The 18,414-nt window shown below is 39.4% G+C and overlaps 2 protein-coding genes across 2 annotated transcripts in view; one reads left to right on the top strand and one right to left on the bottom strand.

Annotated features, from left to right (window-relative positions):
* Window positions 1–15: 15 nt before the first annotated feature.
* On the bottom strand, window positions 16–10,644 carry LOC145480941 (uncharacterized). The gene is made up of 12 exons (XM_081459286.1): window positions 10,348–10,644; window positions 8,961–9,566; window positions 8,486–8,665; window positions 7,649–7,691; window positions 6,890–6,954; window positions 6,119–6,233; window positions 5,185–5,264; window positions 4,440–4,483; window positions 4,128–4,267; window positions 3,444–3,493; window positions 1,499–3,184; window positions 16–1,012 (listed from the first exon to the last, which is right to left on the bottom strand). Exons 1-12 carry the CDS (start codon window positions 10,642–10,644, stop codon window positions 761–763), a joined length of 3,558 nt encoding a protein of 1,185 aa, XP_081315412.1. The 3' UTR covers window positions 16–760.
* Window positions 10,603–18,414, top strand: part of LOC145480944 (uncharacterized) — a 23,223-nt gene continuing 15,411 nt past the window's right edge. The window contains exons 1-11 of the mRNA XM_081459290.1: window positions 10,603–10,688; window positions 10,811–10,883; window positions 11,468–11,573; window positions 12,243–12,582; window positions 13,594–14,204; window positions 14,534–14,558; window positions 15,410–15,475; window positions 15,936–15,974; window positions 16,504–16,664; window positions 16,872–17,003; window positions 17,344–17,380. Of these exons, the coding sequence (XP_081315416.1) occupies window positions 10,667–10,688; window positions 10,811–10,883; window positions 11,468–11,573; window positions 12,243–12,582; window positions 13,594–14,204; window positions 14,534–14,558; window positions 15,410–15,475; window positions 15,936–15,974; window positions 16,504–16,664; window positions 16,872–17,003; window positions 17,344–17,380 (1,612 nt within the window). The 5' untranslated portion in view covers window positions 10,603–10,666. The remainder of the gene's footprint in view (window positions 10,689–10,810; window positions 10,884–11,467; window positions 11,574–12,242; window positions 12,583–13,593; window positions 14,205–14,533; window positions 14,559–15,409; window positions 15,476–15,935; window positions 15,975–16,503; window positions 16,665–16,871; window positions 17,004–17,343; window positions 17,381–18,414) is intronic.

Raw genomic sequence — 18,414 nt, 5'->3', positions numbered from 1 at the left:
CACACAGGAGGAATTTGAAAACGATGACCTTTCGTTTTCGTGTGGACGGAAAACATATACATTTTGAAAACGGAGCTTTTCGAAAACGCCCTTCACACAGGAGGAATTTGAAAACGCTGACCTTTCGTTTTCGTGTGGACGGAAAACATTTTGAAAACGGAGCTTTTCGAAGTCGATGGTGTCACGACAATCATGTGATTTTGCTGACCGAGTTTTCCTCAAACACAAATCCAAAACGACCAGTGATTCCTGGGTTTTAAATTTCTCCGGCGTAGTGTGGGCGAAAAACATTTGATGCGTTTTCAGAGTGAAACCTCCGTTTTCAAATTTCTCCGGCGTAGTGTGATCGGAGCCTTAGTTCCTACATACAAAATAACGAGTTTATTAGTCATAGAGTGATGCGTCCCGCCCCACTGCACTCCATGGAATAGTCATCTCCTTTTGCCGAGTTGAACAAAGCGTATTTCACTAGTGGACGGCACACGCTTTACCCAGGTTGTCAGATACTTGGGTAGCGGCTGACAGCGCTCGATTTCCCTACAGTTCAAGCAACTAAGTGCTTCCCAAAGACATACAATACCAAGTGCCACAGATATAACATAACTATTGTATTTATTGTATTGTAAAGCATAAAAACACAAATAAGCGCGACGATAAAACATCTTATCGAACGACATAAAAGTCTATAAAGAGAGCTTGGACGTTTAAAAAGAGTCCCAAATCTCGAGATAAAGACAAATAAAGATTGAAAGATAAGATTCTACAAGGTAGCCGTTCGTCCATTGATTGTCACCAGTCCCTGTGCTCGTAAAGACTCAGCTTGCTGCGTCAACACTGCTATGACGTCACTTATAGCGGGACGGGCTTCGGGATCCCTCGCGACACAACGCATAATGAGCTCTCGAAGGACACCGTTAGTTACCAGGCCTATTTGTTGGTGGATCTGCTGGGGGACTGGAAGCTCTCTGATGCACATCTCGCACAACAATAAACCGAAACTGTAAACGTCCGCCTAGAAGAAAACAAGAGAGACAAGTCTGTAAGGAAAATAGTACAAAAAATAACAATATTCGTTAAATCGTCAATTCCATTGGGTAGATGTCGAACATAGGTTATCCTCTGGGTCGTCGTTTGGTACCGTGGTGACAACAGCGTCGGCTGTGGCAGGTCAGTCCGATGCTGGAGTGACAGTCGGCTACCACATCGAGTGCAGGTATGGGTGGTCGCAGGGTTGTCTCCACAGGAGCGCGCCTTTAAAAGTACGATAGCTTGCGTAGCAGATGTTTTCCATTTTCTAGGCGAAGAGATTGAGAAAGCGAGCAAGCAAACGAGCGCGCCTGGATTGAACCAAAATGGAGAGAAGTGGATATGGGGTGAGCAAAAAAAGGACGGCGGTGGGGAGAGGTGGAGAGGGAAGGAATCATTTTCTGCCCCACCTCCTCCCCTCGTTCCTTATTTTTTCGCACTCGCTCGCACTCAGTACTAAATTTCTTCTTACCTTTGGAGACTGTTGAGAAGTGAGAGCCTCTGGCGCAGCATAAATCCTTGCTCCTGGATTCTCCGTCATGTACTGACGCATGAAATTTGCCGCTCCGTAGTCTGATAACTTGGCTCTCCAACTGTTATCTCGTCTCCAAAGCAACACGTTGGAACTACTAATGTCTCTGTGCATGATGGGAAATGGTTTATTGAGATGGAGATAGTTGAGCCCGCGAGAGACATCCAAAGCGAGGCAAATGATCTCCTCTTGATGTAACGCGCGCTGGGTCAAAATGTTCCTCAAGTCTGTGTCCAGCAACTCCGTCACAAACAAAGGGCTTCCGTCGTCGTTTGTCGCGCCTATGAATTGAAGTAGATGCGGGTGTCGACAACGCGACGCAATGCTCATTTCTCGCTCAAACAATCTGCGATTATGAGGAGACAGGATAAGCTCGTGAATCTGCTTCACCGCAACTTTACACCCGCGGAATGAACCTTCGTAGACTTTGCCCCAGGCCCCTACACCTAAACTGTTTTCAGACAGGGTGACCTCGTCACGGCGGATGATCCAATCACGTGGCTCGAGTCGCCGATACTCGGCCAGGGTGTCTTGCGCACTAGATACCGCTGATTGTAATTCTCGAAGGCGGTGCTCGCTTTCGATCGCGTTTCTTTCGCTGTCGCGGATGCGTTGTTCGTAACGTTCGCGTTCTCGTTCAAGGTTCTCTCGATCTTGCTGCAAGGTCAATCTTTCCTCGGTAAGTTCTCTCTCAATAGAGATGCGCCTGTTCCTTTCTTGATCCATTTGAATCTGCATATTTCTTAATCTTTCCTGTAAGTCTGCTTTCTGTTCACGTTCCAGCTGCAAGAGACGCAGTTGTTCTGCTATAGTATCGTCCTTCGCTTGGATATCTTCCCGCCTGGACTGACTTGACAGCCGTTCATTTTCCAGCCTTCTCTCTAACTCACTGCAAGCACTCCTAGCTTGGCGTAGTTCTTCTTCTAATCTCAATCTCACTTGTTGTTCTTCACCCAAAGTTCCTTGTAAACCATGGTAGCTTGTTTCTTTCTCTTTAAGCTGTTGTTCCCTCATGTTACGTACAGTTTTCTCTTCATCCAGAGCTAGGCGAACCCGCACAAGATCGCTCTGAACTTTACGCAAATGCGAATTGGCTTCACGTTCTTGTTCGAGTTCGCTTCGAAGCTGCCGTACAGAAACTCGTTCTTGCTCCAATTCACTAGTTAAAAAGGTCATATTAACAGCTTGTTGAGTTAACGAGTGATCTTTATCCGCCAAAGCGTTTTCTAAAACTCGGATTCTTTCACACAGACGTTCTTTATCTGTAGAATAACTAATCTCCAAATCCATCATCCGTCCAAGTTGGCGTTCTTTCTCCTCTTCCATCTCTTGCAGCTTTCCTCTTTCTATTTCCAGAAGTTTCTGATGTTGTTGTAAGTTCTCCCTTTGTTCCTTGCTGTGCTGATCGAGTAAGGTGATGTGCGACTCCATTTCTTTATGATGGAGAAGAATATCTGGTTTAACGGGTTCCGAGGTGCTTGTAACTGGTTGGTCACTGTTCGTTGTGATAGCCGAGGCTTTTCGTCGTCTGCTTCGTGTTTGTATTGTGGCATTTACTGGGTCATCTTTCTCCTTTGTTTGCTCAGTGTTTTCTACAGTGTCAGAAGGAGCAGCGGACATTTTGGACTGCAAACATAGAAATGAATTTGCTTTGGTTCAACTGTATCCATGGACCTCAGAGTCTGAATTAAACAACAGTGTTCCTGTCTTGGGAACTTAACAGCAGCAGTTACAAAGTTCCAAGTCAAATTTGCTATTTTTTCGTAGCAAATCGTGTTGGTCAACTACGTAAATGTATGATTGAGTAAATGTTGCAAGATAATTCCACTAAGCATCGCTTTAAAGCGTGCCTCATCTAAGGAAAACTAAATTGAGAATTCCTTACCGGAGCAGACTTGGATCCGTCTGAGAAGAGTTCCCTGCGAGCATGTTTTCCTGTAGAAACAAACAATCATCGTTTGTTACTGACAAAAGTGAATGATTTAAACCTAGACAGTGCAGGAACGCTATAAAAACTCTGACATTTGTGACGCAAATGTAAGTGTATCGTTATGTTCAATTTTCTCTGACCAATACTAGCACAGGTGATGTCGATGGAAGGCAAACAAAGATTCAAGGAGGTCAAACCTTGACTCCTTAATCCTTACTACGGACGCTATCTCGAAGATGTTTGTTGCAGTTTTACGTGAGAATTCGACGTTGGCAATAACATAAAAGGGCGATTCCACAACGCTCTTGTATCACAAATGTGAGTTAAAAAAAAAACTAGCAAAACGCGCACAAAAAATCGTAGGCTTTTAGGAAAGTCCTTCGTCTTCGCACAGCAAAAGTTCGGGGCTCGCTTCGCTATTCTACCCTGAAACTCACGAGGTCGACTTGTGGCAAGTTTCAAAACACCGCTAACGCGTCGAAAAATCGTTAATACCCCCTAATACATGGAGAAAAGCATTTTAGCAGTTTCTGCGTAAAACCGGATGATGTTACACTGTTCACACTTAGGAAGAGGCCTAGTGTTGATGTAGATAGTTTAGCTTTTATAAGAGACTAAGAGACATCATAAAAAACCTACCTTTAGGCGTTAATATTTTTCTGTGTTCGATATTCACTGGGCCTGTAGGCGGCGGTGACTGTGTTGTCTTTGACTCTTCAACAGATCTGGAGCCGCAAGCTTCCTCCTTCTTGTCCAGTATGTCCTGGGCTTCCTTTACACTTATCACCGAAACAAAAAGAAAAAAAATATAAGAGAATACAAAGCTTAAGAAAAAAACTGGGTTTCCTAACAATTAGGAAACCCAGTGAATAATTATTAATTATTATTATTTAAGGACATTGGACTCACATCTAGTTTGAGTTAAAATTGTTTAGTCATAAGTAGGTGTACCTCAGCTCACTCCATGTCAACTGTTCTGTGAAACGGTTCTGAAACTAAATAAAAAATATATGTACATACATGACTAGATCTGTGAAAAGTGCACTCTTTTGCATTTAGTGAGCTACACACTTTTATGACTCCTAATGGGCCAAAAATCACACCAATTGATTAAAAAAAAAAAAATACTAGAAGAAGGCAAAGAGGACGATGAAAGAAAGATATTCCTTTGAATTTTTTTTTTATCGTGACAATTTTCTAATACCTGTTACCAATTAGGCAAAACTTTAAGAAAATTTGATCACCATAAACATCGGTTAACCGTCTTGATAAAATTAAATATTTTAACAGTTGAGTGTGTTAAAATGTGACCAAGATGTATGGGAAAAGGAATCTATTCAAATACTTCTGCCCAAGAAAGAATGCGTAAAGGGATGCGTATTGTCCAATGAAACTGTCCAATTGCAAACATTGCACCGTCCGATAGCCCAATTTCGATATACTAAAATTCAGCCTGAAACAATAGACCTCAGCACGAGGCTCTGAGGAATAAACCCCATAATTACTGTAGTTATTCCCCGGAACAATTTTAATATTTTAACATCGAAATTGGTCTATTACACCATTCCAATTACACGTATGGCATGCATACTGTGCTATTTCTGTGCTAAAAATCAGGCTTGCTAATAGCCAATCAGATAGATACATGTACATGAACTGAGTTATAGTGATTACCATCATTCAACTCAATACCTACCAACTCAGTTAAATCAGCTTTGATATCTCTTGGAACCACTTTGTAATTCATCACCAGCACAATATATCGCTTCTTCATGTCTGTGGTGTAAATAATAAATCATTAAACATAAGTAGGTAGGGAGGTAGGCGGGAGGCCAGGTAGGCGGCAAGGCAGGTGTACAGACTGACATTTTCACTTTTGGAGCTCAGCTTTCACAGCTCAACTTTGGGACAAGTCTAACATAACTCCAACCACCTCTCAGGGCAGGAAAAAACCCAGGTCTGATTGCCCAGGGCAAGTAAATTTTGCTCTTAAAGGTAAAAGGTAAAGTCTGCATGCGAGCCAAGTGGCCCATCAGGCCGGAGCTTATCCCGGTTTCCGTAGCATGAAGCGACTAGGAGTATTTCTACTCCCCCCTGGATGGGATGCTAGTCCATCGCAGGGTTACCCCCAGCATTAAGTTCGCCGGTACCCATTTATACACCTGGGTGGACAGAGGCCCTGTGAGAGTAAAGTGTCTTGCCCAGGAACACAACACAATGACCCCGGCCAGGGCTCGAACCCGGACCGCTCGATCTGGAGACGAGCGCACTAACCATGAGGCCACCGCTCTTGGGCAAGTGAAAATGGAAGGTTGGTGGTCTAGTGGGCAAGTGATAAGGAATGAATTTCACAGCTATTGGGCAAGTACTATCTTACTGGGGGCAGCTGAAAACTGAAATGTACTGGCCCACTGAGCCACATGATTTCAATATTTTTTCCTGCCCTGACTCTATTTTGATCAGTACCCACATTGATCTTCTGGCTGATTTACAACTTTCTCATGCTAAACAATCAAACACCCTCATTCCATGAAAGACAGTCAAATAACTGTTTCATGAAGCAGCAAGTGAAAGTATCTAATGCATACAATGTAATTTTATAACATTTGGTAAATGATATGTACCCTTACCTTTACTATCAGGATCCAGAAACTGCCCTCTTTCTTTACACTTCTCTTGAATGGCAGTCGCCCCAGCAGCAGTTGGTTTTACAACAAAAAGTAATGGTGCACCACCAAAATTTACCTTCCAAGGAACAAAGAGGAAATGCAAAAACTTTGTTAGGTAAGTGAATGAAAGACTCGGAATGACAACTATAGCTCCAGAACAATTGTTATGCCAAAGTGAATTTAAAGTGTAATTAAACATTACATTAATTATTATTATTGTCAGTGGTAACTTTTAATTCTTTACTGCCTGCTGTACCAGCTGACACTACAGAGGTTTGCATGAAGTATACCGTTATGGAAGAGTGTGATCATTTGGGTCACAGCAGTCTCAAGAAAGGCCGTGCTTGATAACCAAATGTTTTGACAACCTGAACAGAAGTCAACTCTAAAGTCAAGTGTTTAGTTAGAATCAAGTTACACTATGTTGGGCACCCGGCTTTCTGCCAAAAGCAGATTCAAAATAAAACTACACCAAGGCTTATTTTCTGTCAGCTGAATATTTAAGTTCTCTTTCAACCAGTGAAATTAGCTGGCAGCCAACCCTTAGCAACAATTCTGCTGACCAGTTTAGTATTTAATTCATGGCATTTCTAGTGTCATGCAAGTCGGCCTTGACTTCTTGATACTTACAAAAAGCATTCATACTAAAAATTAAATTTAAGCCATTTACACAAAGTCTGCCCTTATTTGACTGTGTAAATAGGTGCACGTGGCTGTTACCAACAACATTACCTTGCATTCTAACAAATCTTTACATGGTATTCTGAAATGGTAGGACACAGTTTGGCTACCTATGCCTGAAATAAATATTAGTATTTAGTAAAAAGTTCAAGATGCAACATTATCATCAGTCATAGTTGTGGTGAGTGAAACACACATTACACTCACTGCATGTAAGCTGTAACTTTATGAAATGTAAGATGTCTGATTTTAAATAAGCTTTTTCTCCTTGCTCTAGTCAATGTTTCAGTCACAAAAAAATTACTCTGGGGGCAATAGGATTTCCAAAGACTGCCTTCTTCGTCAGTTACTGAACCCTAACGAATGCATACTGTTAAGTCATTGATGGTGGTTGAGTCATTGATGGTGGTTGAGAGCAATATTGTTTCTAATCTTTGATTTCTACAACTTCACATCATCTGTGTCTTAAATTGAGGTTATCTAAATTTTTTGAAAGTAAGTCAGTTAGTGCTGTACTAGCTCAACAAACATTTCACATGGTGTTTAGTTGGTTTTGATTTAGAGGGTATGTGAAATGGAGCATGAGTGAAGTTTTTGATCCACACATATGAAAAATTACACCTGTATGCCTAATTAAGGCACGCGAGTTGGAAGACATCAAAATGTTTCAGCTATTTAATTAAAGTGCTCATTTTAGACATCATTTTTGGCACATGTAACAACTTGGTGACTCAGCAAAAAGCAAACCAGACCAAACCAAAACCAAAGTAAATCAAATCAAATCAAATTACTATATTGTGCATGTTTTACCTTCATTAGTATCCATTTCTATGAACATTTTCTCTGCATATATCTGTAAAAAGGAATTATTTAATATAACTTACAAAATTGGTTATTAATTTTAATTCTTTCTGCAAGTACTGATTTACATGTAGATACTACAATAGTTGCTTAGGTAATGTGTAAATTGACAAGTGCAATGTCACCAGTGTGAATCAAATTGACAATGATCATAATAATAGGTCATGTTTGATATACATGTATCAATACTCTAACAGGGCTCCGTGGCTTTTGGGTCAAAATTGTAATTTGTCTAAGTTTCTTGTTTCTCAGTTCCCAAAAGAGACTTGGATACAAAGAAAACAACACCAAAATTAGAAGTTTGTCCTGAAAGCTTCAGAACAATGCTAGATTACATTGATATATCAAATATGGCCTATTTCATGCATGCTCATGTGCAAGTTGTACATTGGGATCAATGTTGTGTCCTTAAAGTTTTCACAAGCAGCACATCTGTGCAAACATTGAAGTGCCTAAATCAGTCCTAAGTTAGTCATTTATATCAGGAACTCTTAGGCAAATAAAGTAGATCTATATATTTACAATGTGCAGTTCCAGAAAACATCTAGATACTCCCCCCTAGAAGGAATTAGAATTTCCTGGGGGTTGGGGGGTTCTGCGAGACCAACACATTTTAAATAAATGTATGAAGCTTAATTGGAATTTCCAGAGGGGGTGGGAGATCTCAGAAAAAATCCCTTCTGTGCCAGGGGAAGTATAGATATTTTCTGGAACCACACAGTGTACTTTTAGAAAATATCACAATCAAGAACCATCACTAAGTAAAAATTATATAAACTGCTTCACCTTTACAGGAGCAGAGGCCTTTCCAATCAACTCTCCAATCCGTATAGTGCTGACATGAAGAACTATGTAAATGGCTCTTTTTTTGTTTGATAAAGTAGTCGAAGTAGTTTTCGATAATTGCGGCTTCTGTTCATTCACTTCCTTCTTGCGATTTGCAACTAGGATTTCCCTTTTTGGTTCCTGTCCAGGAAACAAATAATAAACAAAAAACTTTTAAGAAATAATAGTCCAGTTACAGTGTTACTCCTTCTTCTGTCCCCCTCGACACTATACTAGTCACAATTCTTAGTAATTGTTACAATTCGCAAAGATTATATAGATTTATAATTCTGGGTGACTAGAAGCACTACACTTTTAATGGTACACAGAAGCAGCAGCCCCACATACCCCACATTCAGAAGGCTTCTAATCCAAATAGTCAAGACATTTGTCACTTAACTTTATACTACTTGAATGTATTAATTTATTGCTGTACCTTTGAGCTAACATCCGAAGAAAGAGTGTTGTTTTCTCCTCCAGAGAGGCTCTTCTCTTCTGAGGCTCCTGGCTCAGATGAATTACCTTCTTCAGGACAAGCAGCGTCATCATTAACTTCTTGATGATCAATATCCATGGCTTCTTCTACATCTAACTCTTGACTAGTGTGACTAGTGATTGATGAAAAGAGTCCAGCGTTAAACTTTGCAACACTAGAGTCACACAGAAACTCATTAGAATTAAGCTGCATTCCTGGAAGGGAATTCCCAAAGCTGCTTCCAGTTCTGTAGTGCCCCAGGGGTATTTTCTCTGGGCTTGCATTCCCAGGTGATAACTGGCTTCCTAGGTCAGGGGTGCTTGGCCATGATAAACTGATCAAGCTACCATTCAAGTTGCGGGCTCCACCATAAGATTTTGTGGCTCGATTTTTGCTGTGTCTTGGAGAACCTGAACTTTTTGACGATCTTGCTCTAAGGCCATGAGTACTGGAGCTGCTTGAAGCTACAATGACTTTCTTTGCTCCCTCTCCCTTGTCATGAGCAAAGGGCTCCATGAATAAAACAGGCAAAACCTTGCATCTATTGACTAATTCAATAAAGGCGTCCTGATGGATACAAATGGACAAAAATTAGTTATAAATAGCAAATGTTGAAAATTGGGGTTTGAAATTTATGGTGTAAGGTATCTCTTAGGGAATGTCCTTGAATACATACATATTTTGCAGGTACCCAAGTTTGTGAAGTATATTGCATCACATGAGAAGGGGTTATAGAAGGTTATTTTGTTGCACACATATTTTCCAATTAGTTATCGAATACCTTGACTATAATGTATGCAAAGTAGTTACAAAAGGGCAATTAAGCTTATATAATCGATCTTCCACTTGAATTAAATGGTGTTACAATAGCGTTGATAGTACGGCCAGATTTCAGTATAACCCCGTTATATATTATGCATACAGTTGTTTTAAATAAACAACAGCAAAAAAGAATAGATTCCCTTTGAGACTCCCCGCTTTGTATCATTACTACTACTCAATAGCTTTTGGGAAAAGGAGTTCACGACCGGATAATGTCGACGTGTACATGAACACTGATTAACGAAGTAACACAATTTGAATATTTGGGATTTCTTTTCAGTAACAGAGCATCAAACTGTAGAAAATTCACCAAAAATAAGCAATGGATTTAAAGACAAAATTTAGATAGTCGGCGGAAACAAGAAAGGTCTTCCAGAAAATGATAAAAGAAAGTAAAAGGTGTAACAACGGGGTACATGGGGATCAGTTTGTACGCACGTCCTTCTTATAGAGAACTGATGACTTAATTCTGATGAACACCTTCAATAAACAATCCTATATCTTCACGTAGCTACGTTCGAATTACCTTGCATGCTAAAGTGTAGATCCACGGGTTAATGACAAAGATTCCTTTCAACTTGTCGCATTTTATTTCTGGACGACCCAGTTCTTTGTTTACATCGCGAAGCTCAGGAAATAGCGCATACAGTTTTGATCGAGTCCGCTGTTTCGTCCGCTGTACTTTTGAGAGGAGCACCAAAACGAGGCCGAGAGCGCGCTTCGTAATATTCAAAATGGCGGGTAAATGACGCGAAGACAAGGAAGAGAATACGCTCTCTCTATAACCGATTTTTCTGTAAATCTTGGACTTATATTGTGCCATTGTAATGAGGTAGAGAAAGAAAATGAGTCGAGGCCTTTTATCAGGTAACATATTTCCTATTTAGAAGTTTATGAAGTGAAAAGTCATGTGAAAATTTTCAATGATTTGATCTTCAAGCTTCTCGAGAGAGATGAATATTCTGACGTGGTGGATTTTCCATTTTTAGGCCTGGATAAAGCTGAGAAAAGTCCTTACACAGGTTGGGTTGTCAGTGGGCCAAGTTTTTCTCCAGAGAATGAGTATGTCTAAGTTGTCCTCATATCTGCCATAAGAAATTGAAATTGATTTCTGTTTCAGATCAGTGTAACGTAAGTCTTCGGCATCTCTGATTTTCTTTGAAGCAAGCTTGGTGAACAGTAAATTGGAAACTGTGACATGCAATGCGTTTTTGTTAATTTAGTTCACTGATGATTTAGATCAAGTAAAAGAGAATTTGTTGTTAAATTTGGCAAGATAATGACAAGATTTTTTCCAATGGCAAATACTTAGTGCCAGTTCACTGCAACAGAACTAAAGCTTGAAAATCTACATAATGTAAATCATTTAGCCCCCCAGGTTGATTAGCCCCTAGCCCCCAACCAGAAGTCAAAGAGCCCCCACAATTCACACTTTAAAGAATGAGAAATAGAAAGTGTTTTCAACTTCTGTTTGGGAGCTTATCAACTTGAGGGCTTAACGACCAGATACCAATCTACAATAATGAATTACCTAAAAACATCACTGGATGGAGGGTTTTATTTGTCATTTATTAGGTGATCATATTTACAAAACTTTTATTTATTCTTTTGGAGGGTCATTAATATCACATCATTTGTTTTCCCAGTGAGGTGTGTTTACTTGAGGATGATCAATGTGATAGTGAACAGCAAGGTTCATCCTATTCCAGTGACTCCAAGAAATGTCTGTCAGATGGACACAGAAGTCCCAATGTAAGTTTGCATTATGACTTCAGGGCCAAGTTGTTTCAAAGGCTGTTAACACTAACCCAAGATAAAATGTTAACCAAACTATCAATTTTTTTTAGTAAAAAATGTTTTTCCCTGCTTACAGTTGGTGCGATTTGAGATTATTCAAACTCAACTGTAGCTGAAGGATAATCAATATAAACAGAAAACCTCACCAAAAAGTTTCAAAACTGAAATCAAAATCCTCATCAATCCTGGGTTAGCTTAATTGGGCTTTGAACAACCTTACTTGGGAAGTAGAGAACCCTGGAGGTTCACTGGTTTCTGCATTTACCCTGATGTGTCCATAGCATGAAGTGAATCTTAGGTTCAAGTCACACTCTGACTATCGAGTCACACTGCCGCAAACTATTGTGGGAAGGTTGGGCTATTGATAGTTGAACACAGGCTAATAGAGAGTGTTGCGCAGTGATAGAGCTGGTTTTCTGAAATTGTATTGAAATGCCTCTCAGCGTCTCAAATTTGATCAGTAACCCTTACATATACTATACATCTTAGGTATAGTCTTCATGTCATCTCTGTTCAATTGACCACCAAGTTATATCATAAATTATGTTGACTGATGGATGTATTTTTAAATCTATAATTTTATTGTGTATCTACAATGGACATGAACTGTCTGGTTTTTTTTAGGACTTCAATGCAAAAAATTCATCATTCAAGATTCCTAAAAAAAAACCTGGCTCTCCTGATGGCAAAGACAAGAAAGGCAATTCATGGATTGTTTCTTCATTTGATGAAGAAGAGGAGAATAGAGGCTGTCTAACAAGGGACTCACATAATCAGAAGCAAAGAAACAATGCAAACTATTCTGGTAAAAGAAAATCAGAAGATATTGGATATCGTCTTCGAAGACAAGGACTTTGTGTTCCCAGAACACGTCGATGGAAACATGCTGATCCCCCTGGGACGCCATCTTCTGGGTGGAATTCAAAGCTGACTTCTTTAGGAACAGAACCTTCGTTAAGTCATGGTTTGTTATCAAGAAAATTGTTGTTTTACAGAGCTTGATCACAATCGTTCTGGGTACTCTTTCCTATCCTCATCCCTTGTACTTGTGTAGCCTCTATATGCTATTAAATATTTTGATGTCCTACAAAAGATCTACACTTCCCCAAAATAAGAAACAACATCTGCTTTGAATTGCTTTGAAGATGTACCAAAGCAGAATTTTAACTGTTCAGTAAAAGTTTTTTTGAAATAGTCCAGGGCTTGAAAAAAACTTGAATTCCAGCTTGCCCCTCAGACTAGCAGCTCTCAAATGCTACTTGCCCTGGGCAAGTGTTAGTTTTCCTTTTTTAATTTAATTGGCAGATGACTTGGCTGGGCCCTTGTCCATTGGGCAAGTGAGAATGAAAAGTTACTTGCCTGTCACGCAAATCTACTTGTCCCGGATGACAGGACGGCACTTTTTTCAAGCCCTGAATACTGGAAACACTTGGTCTTCAGGAAAGTCTCTTAGTAGTCAATTCTCCCCTTGTGCACTTCATTTTCATTTTTTTTTTTTTTTTTTTTTTTGGGTGGGAGGGGGGATGCACTTAATGTTAACTTTTCCTATATACAGGGCGGGCACTCACTCAAAGTGGGTGCTTTTTTGAGGTTGGGTGCATAATCAAATAAATATGGTATTTACATTGTTCATTTCTTTACTTCTTTTGGCATTCTATCCCTCTTAACTGACTTTGGTCCCACCATGTGACCTCTTAGTTTGACTGGTTGTTCATTGTGCCAGTAACACAGAGATCATGAATTCAAAGAGAAATGCCATGGAAGCCTTGAAATTGTAACCAAGTTTAGTTTGTCAAATAAAGTATATCTACATGTTTTGCTGTCTTCTGTTCTGTCCTGTTTATTTTGCCTGTGTTCACCCCATCATCAAAGTCCACCATTAAATGAATCACTATCTGCAAAATTAACTCTTAACTACTTTGTTTGCCATGAAATATAATGTAATAATGTTATTTTGTTTGGTCTAATTTTGCAGTTTCAAATGCTCATACAGCTGAGAGATGTAATGGTTCTGTGTCTGCAGACACTACAAAAACTATTGTACAAAGAAGTTGTAGTGTTCTAGACAAAGAGCAAAGAGAGAGTCGTTCAGTATTAGATCGTATCCTGGAAGGAGAACATGTGGGTGTTTCACTCAATACAGACTCTGATAACGGTGTGGCAAAGAGTGTGGACACTAATTCAGATAGCAACTTCAGAAAAAAATCAAGACTTAGTGAGAATCCAGCTTCGTCAAAGGAGGTTCTTTCCGATGACAACTATGATGACTGTTTTGATTCGAATTATTGTAATACCTGTAACCAGAAGTTGTCACTGGACAAAAAGTGCCCACATTGCAGCAAAGATGTTTTCCCTTCACAAGCTGCAACACCAAGAAGACCTCTTTCACCGGACAGATTTTATCCTCTGGCTGATGACAGAAAGCCAAAAGTTCAACGGACATACAATAATAATAGATTGCATAGAAATGGAGTTCCCAAGTTGTTAGAGCCAGGATCAGTGGCAAAGATGTCAGATGTTAAAAAATCAAATAATGAAAGAAGCCAGACAAACTTCACGTTAAAGAAAAGAAAGAATCAAACAAAAGTAAGTTGAACTGAGCTTTCCTTAATTAAATGTTTGTGAGTCTGGTGAACACTACACATGTATGCTGTTGCAGCAAGAGAAGCAGTCAATACATGTACAATAACCACTAGAGTACACCTGTTGTACCTGTAGACATGGGTATGATAGAGAGACTCCAGTTTAAGAATAAATGCACATCTGTGATTGTTAACTGGGTCAGAATGAAAAGCCTGACAATAATATTTTTAGCTGCACATGTAAATGGTAGAACTGCTTTAAATGTCTCAGTTTATAAAAAGAGTTTTAAGGTCTTAAAGGTCATTGTTTCCTTTTGTTTCATATCATTAAAGTCAAACAGTGAAGACTCCGATACAGGTACAGTTCTTGTTCATTGTACTATTGTTGATAATATTTACATTATTAACAGGGCTCCAAAAGTTTTGATTCCAGCTTGTCCTTCAGACAATTAAGGTAAAGTCTGCATACAAGCCAAGTGGCCCATCAGGCTGGCGCTTATCCCGGTTTCCAAAGCATGAAGCGACTAGGAGTATTTCTACTCCCCTCTGGATGGGATGCTAGTCCATCGCAGGGTTACCCCCAACATTTAGTTCACCAGTACCCATTTATACACGTGGGCGGAGAGAGGCACTGTGAGAGTAAGGTGTCTTGCCCAATAACACAACACAATGTCCCTGGCCAGGGCTCTAACCCAGACCGCTCGATCCGGAGATGAGGGCACTAACCATGAGGCCACCCCGCCTCCTCCTTCGGACAAGTAGCTCTCAAATTTTGCCTGCCCTGGCAAGTCTTTGGTTACCTTGTTTGATTTAGCTGGCATAGGACGTACCTGAGCTCTTGCCCACTGGGCAAGTGAATATGAAAATTTACTTACTATAACTGCCAGTGGATAAAAGTTGACATACAAAAATGTGATGTTTGGCATCTTCAGTTAGACATACATGTATGCCATGCCAAAACGTGTCATTTAGTTAAAACGCTGTTATGATATTTTTTAAATGTTTTATTTCACTTTTTCCAACAAGAAAATATTGAAGTTTCATTGAATAGAAGAGCATATTGTATTTGTCAAATGACAACAAGAGGTCTTCTATTTATTCCAGACAAAGTCAAACAAATCATCTTCGTTGTTCATGGTTACCCAACATTAATGATGCATTTGTTATGTGAGAATGGTTAATTATGAGATTTCCTCCTTGAATTTGTAGAACAAAAGCCACAAGTAAAGAAGAAAAAGAACTTGAGACAAGCAAAGCTTGATGTTCCCAAAAAAGGTTAGTTTATCCATACAGGTGCATTTTTTTAGTATATTTAGTACCTTTAACGCACTGCACAATGGTTCAGATACACTTTAGAGAAGAGGTAGCACCAGAAATCTCATAGTTAATTCTTTTTTTTTTTTTGAGAACTTGCCCCCAACCAAAGCAATATATAAGTACTATATAGCTTTCATTTCTCTAACATGCAATTTAGGCATGAGGTTTGGACTCATTGCTACCTTGTCAACTAGATTTTTAATTGAAAAAGACATTACTAAGACATGAGTATGCACTGTACATGTACATGTACTGTTGTAACCCACAATAGCACAGCATTTTGTCCAGAGGGTGTAACAGAGCTCCTTATAAGTCACAGCATTCCAGGCAAAAGAAACAAGAACTGTAAGATCATAACATTTTGCCGTATTTTTGATACATCACTCTGATCTTATTTATATCAACTTGTTCATTTTAGTGGATGTTATAACTTTATCAGATGAAGAGGAGATCATAGGTGAGACAAAGCATTCTTATTGGTCAGCATTTGATTAAAAAAAAAATAAAAACATGTAGCATGTTTTCTCAGCCAATCGAGAGATACCAAACAAAGACCAATGATAATGCTGTTAATGCCAAAAATGTGAAAAAACTGCATATGATGGTAGTTTGGGAACCATAATATTTATGCAAGTGTTTTCCCATTTGACAGTAATTACAAGGTGTTAAAGATGTACATGCAGGTCAATGTGTGCTTTAGGTCAGAATGATTTCAACTAGACTGATTTGATTCAACCTAGGTTAAATTTTTCAAACCAATGTATTTTTTTCCACTTTTTTGGGGGGTTATTAAAAAGAATAACATGCACACCACCCACCCCCCTCAGTTTCTAACCCTACCCTACCCTACCAGGATCCTATATCATCCTATACTCTAGCCATATGAATATTGATGAGTTGGACATCTGTTTAAACTGACATGGTTTGAAATCTCTCATTGATTTTTGAGTATCATTATTTTCCTGGTTTTGCTGTGCATTTGGCAGAAGCAGAAAAGTCTGAGAATACTGCAACAGAACCTACAATCATCCCAGAATCACCAGTCAGTGAGGAAGTAGGTGCTAAAGAAAGGGTAGAGAAGGCCAGTTCTGCAGAGGGGAATGTTTGCAATGAGGCAGCGAGCAAACAGAAGTCACCCCAATCAAAGGTACTATTTTGTAAAATAACTTCCTATTGCTGCTTAGCCTCCCACATAGATGCTCTTAGGGCTGGTCACATGTTCTGTGGGGAAAGAACATGTGACGAGGCCTAAGAGCATCTGTGTGGGAGGTCAGTTATTGCTATGTAATTATGATAATCTTTTTTTTTTTTCTAGTTTTGTGGAGGTGACTATGGTTATTTTTCTTTGTTCTAGGAAGAGCAAAGTGTTGAGAAAAAATCTGACAATCTACATGGTTATACCAGAGATGATCTTGAAATAGAAATTATGCTTGGACAGGATGTGCGACTTGGGACCTTAGCTTGCACTGCTACAAAACCTCTGAGGGTAAGTTTTGTTTCTACCTCATAGATAAGTGCATGAATCCTTACTGGTATTTTATCAACATGTAAAAATCATGTGGTTTTTCCCTTTCATTGACTGGTCCATTTCTTGAGTCATCGAGTAAGATGTTAGCAGTCTCTGTTTGGAAGCTCATTGCAAATTTAAAATGTGCAAATAGGGACCTTTTTATTTTTATTAATCTTATTGAATTATTAAACAATAGCAATGATTCTCCATTTACTTTCTAGTTAGTCTAGCAACAAGTGTCAGAAAAGTTGTTAATTCTAGCGATGTTTTCTGTAATATCTTTCTTATGAACAGTATATTTTCTCGTTTTATACAGATTGACAATGATGAGATCAAACTTGATATTGATTATGGTGAGTACATAATCTGTGTTGTGTAACAGACTGAGCTGGCAGGTTACGCCTCAAAATCACTAGGCAACTGAACATGCCATTATAATTGAAAGGCCGCGTGCAAGAACGTCCCCTAGATTTTTTGGCCATTTTGAAAGTGTTCAAAAATAGCTGCATTTTGGCATGTAGGCTTCGTTGTACCTGAGAAACATTGCTCTGAATTTTTTTTGGCTGGGGCGCTCTTCGTTCTCGAGAAATAACGTATGCAAAAAGTTCAGTTTTCCAAGCGGCATCTTTTGGAGATCTTTTGTTGAACAAAAAACAAAAGAAACCTTATTATTTTGTTGAACAGCAAACAGGCAGACTGTTTATAGTGTATTCCACTGAATCTTAGCTGTCTTAAAGTCAAAGGAAAATAGTATATAGAGCAGAAATCTGGGAACAGATTGTTTACATCGGTTATTGTGACGTAAACACAACACGTGAATCGATCGAGCGGCAAACGAAATACCATCGAACGAAAAAGAGATGTGCCGCATTAGAGCTCTGTCAACTAATATCTTAAGCATAGTGTTAAAGTACCTTGTGTGCCTGCCTGGTGGTTGAGAGGCATCATAAAGCCTCAATAAACCCGTAAGTCATCAGCATGTTTTAAAGAATCAAAATGTGTTCTGAAACTTCGAAGGTAGCTGATATACCATAATCGTGTTATCGGCATTCGAAGTCAGATCGAGCCAGGCAGCAAAGTCCAAGAGCAGTTCTTGCCCAAGAAAAATACCCTCTCGTGAGTTGTGGCCCATTTGCCAAGCGTTGCTAGTGTCAAAGTTTGGAAAGCGAGAACTGGTTTTTGACTTATAAAATTTGTCTTGTATCGACCGCCATGTTTTCCCGCGCACGAGGTGTAAAGACCCTTCCCGGCATGCATTGCGATCACGTTCTGCTCGCATTTCTCGAACTGGTAACTAGATTGTTTCGGCTTTTTTCATTTAAAGGTAATAATGGCCAACAAGTAGCGATCGATTGTAACATAGATCTGTGATCCAGGTTGCATTGAT

This window comes from Orbicella franksi, chromosome 3, assembly GCF_964199315.1.
Source record: "Orbicella franksi chromosome 3, jaOrbFran1.1, whole genome shotgun sequence".
NCBI classification, from domain to species: domain Eukaryota; kingdom Metazoa; phylum Cnidaria; class Anthozoa; order Scleractinia; family Merulinidae; genus Orbicella; species Orbicella franksi.
This window is presented reverse-complemented; position numbering and strand designations above follow the sequence as displayed.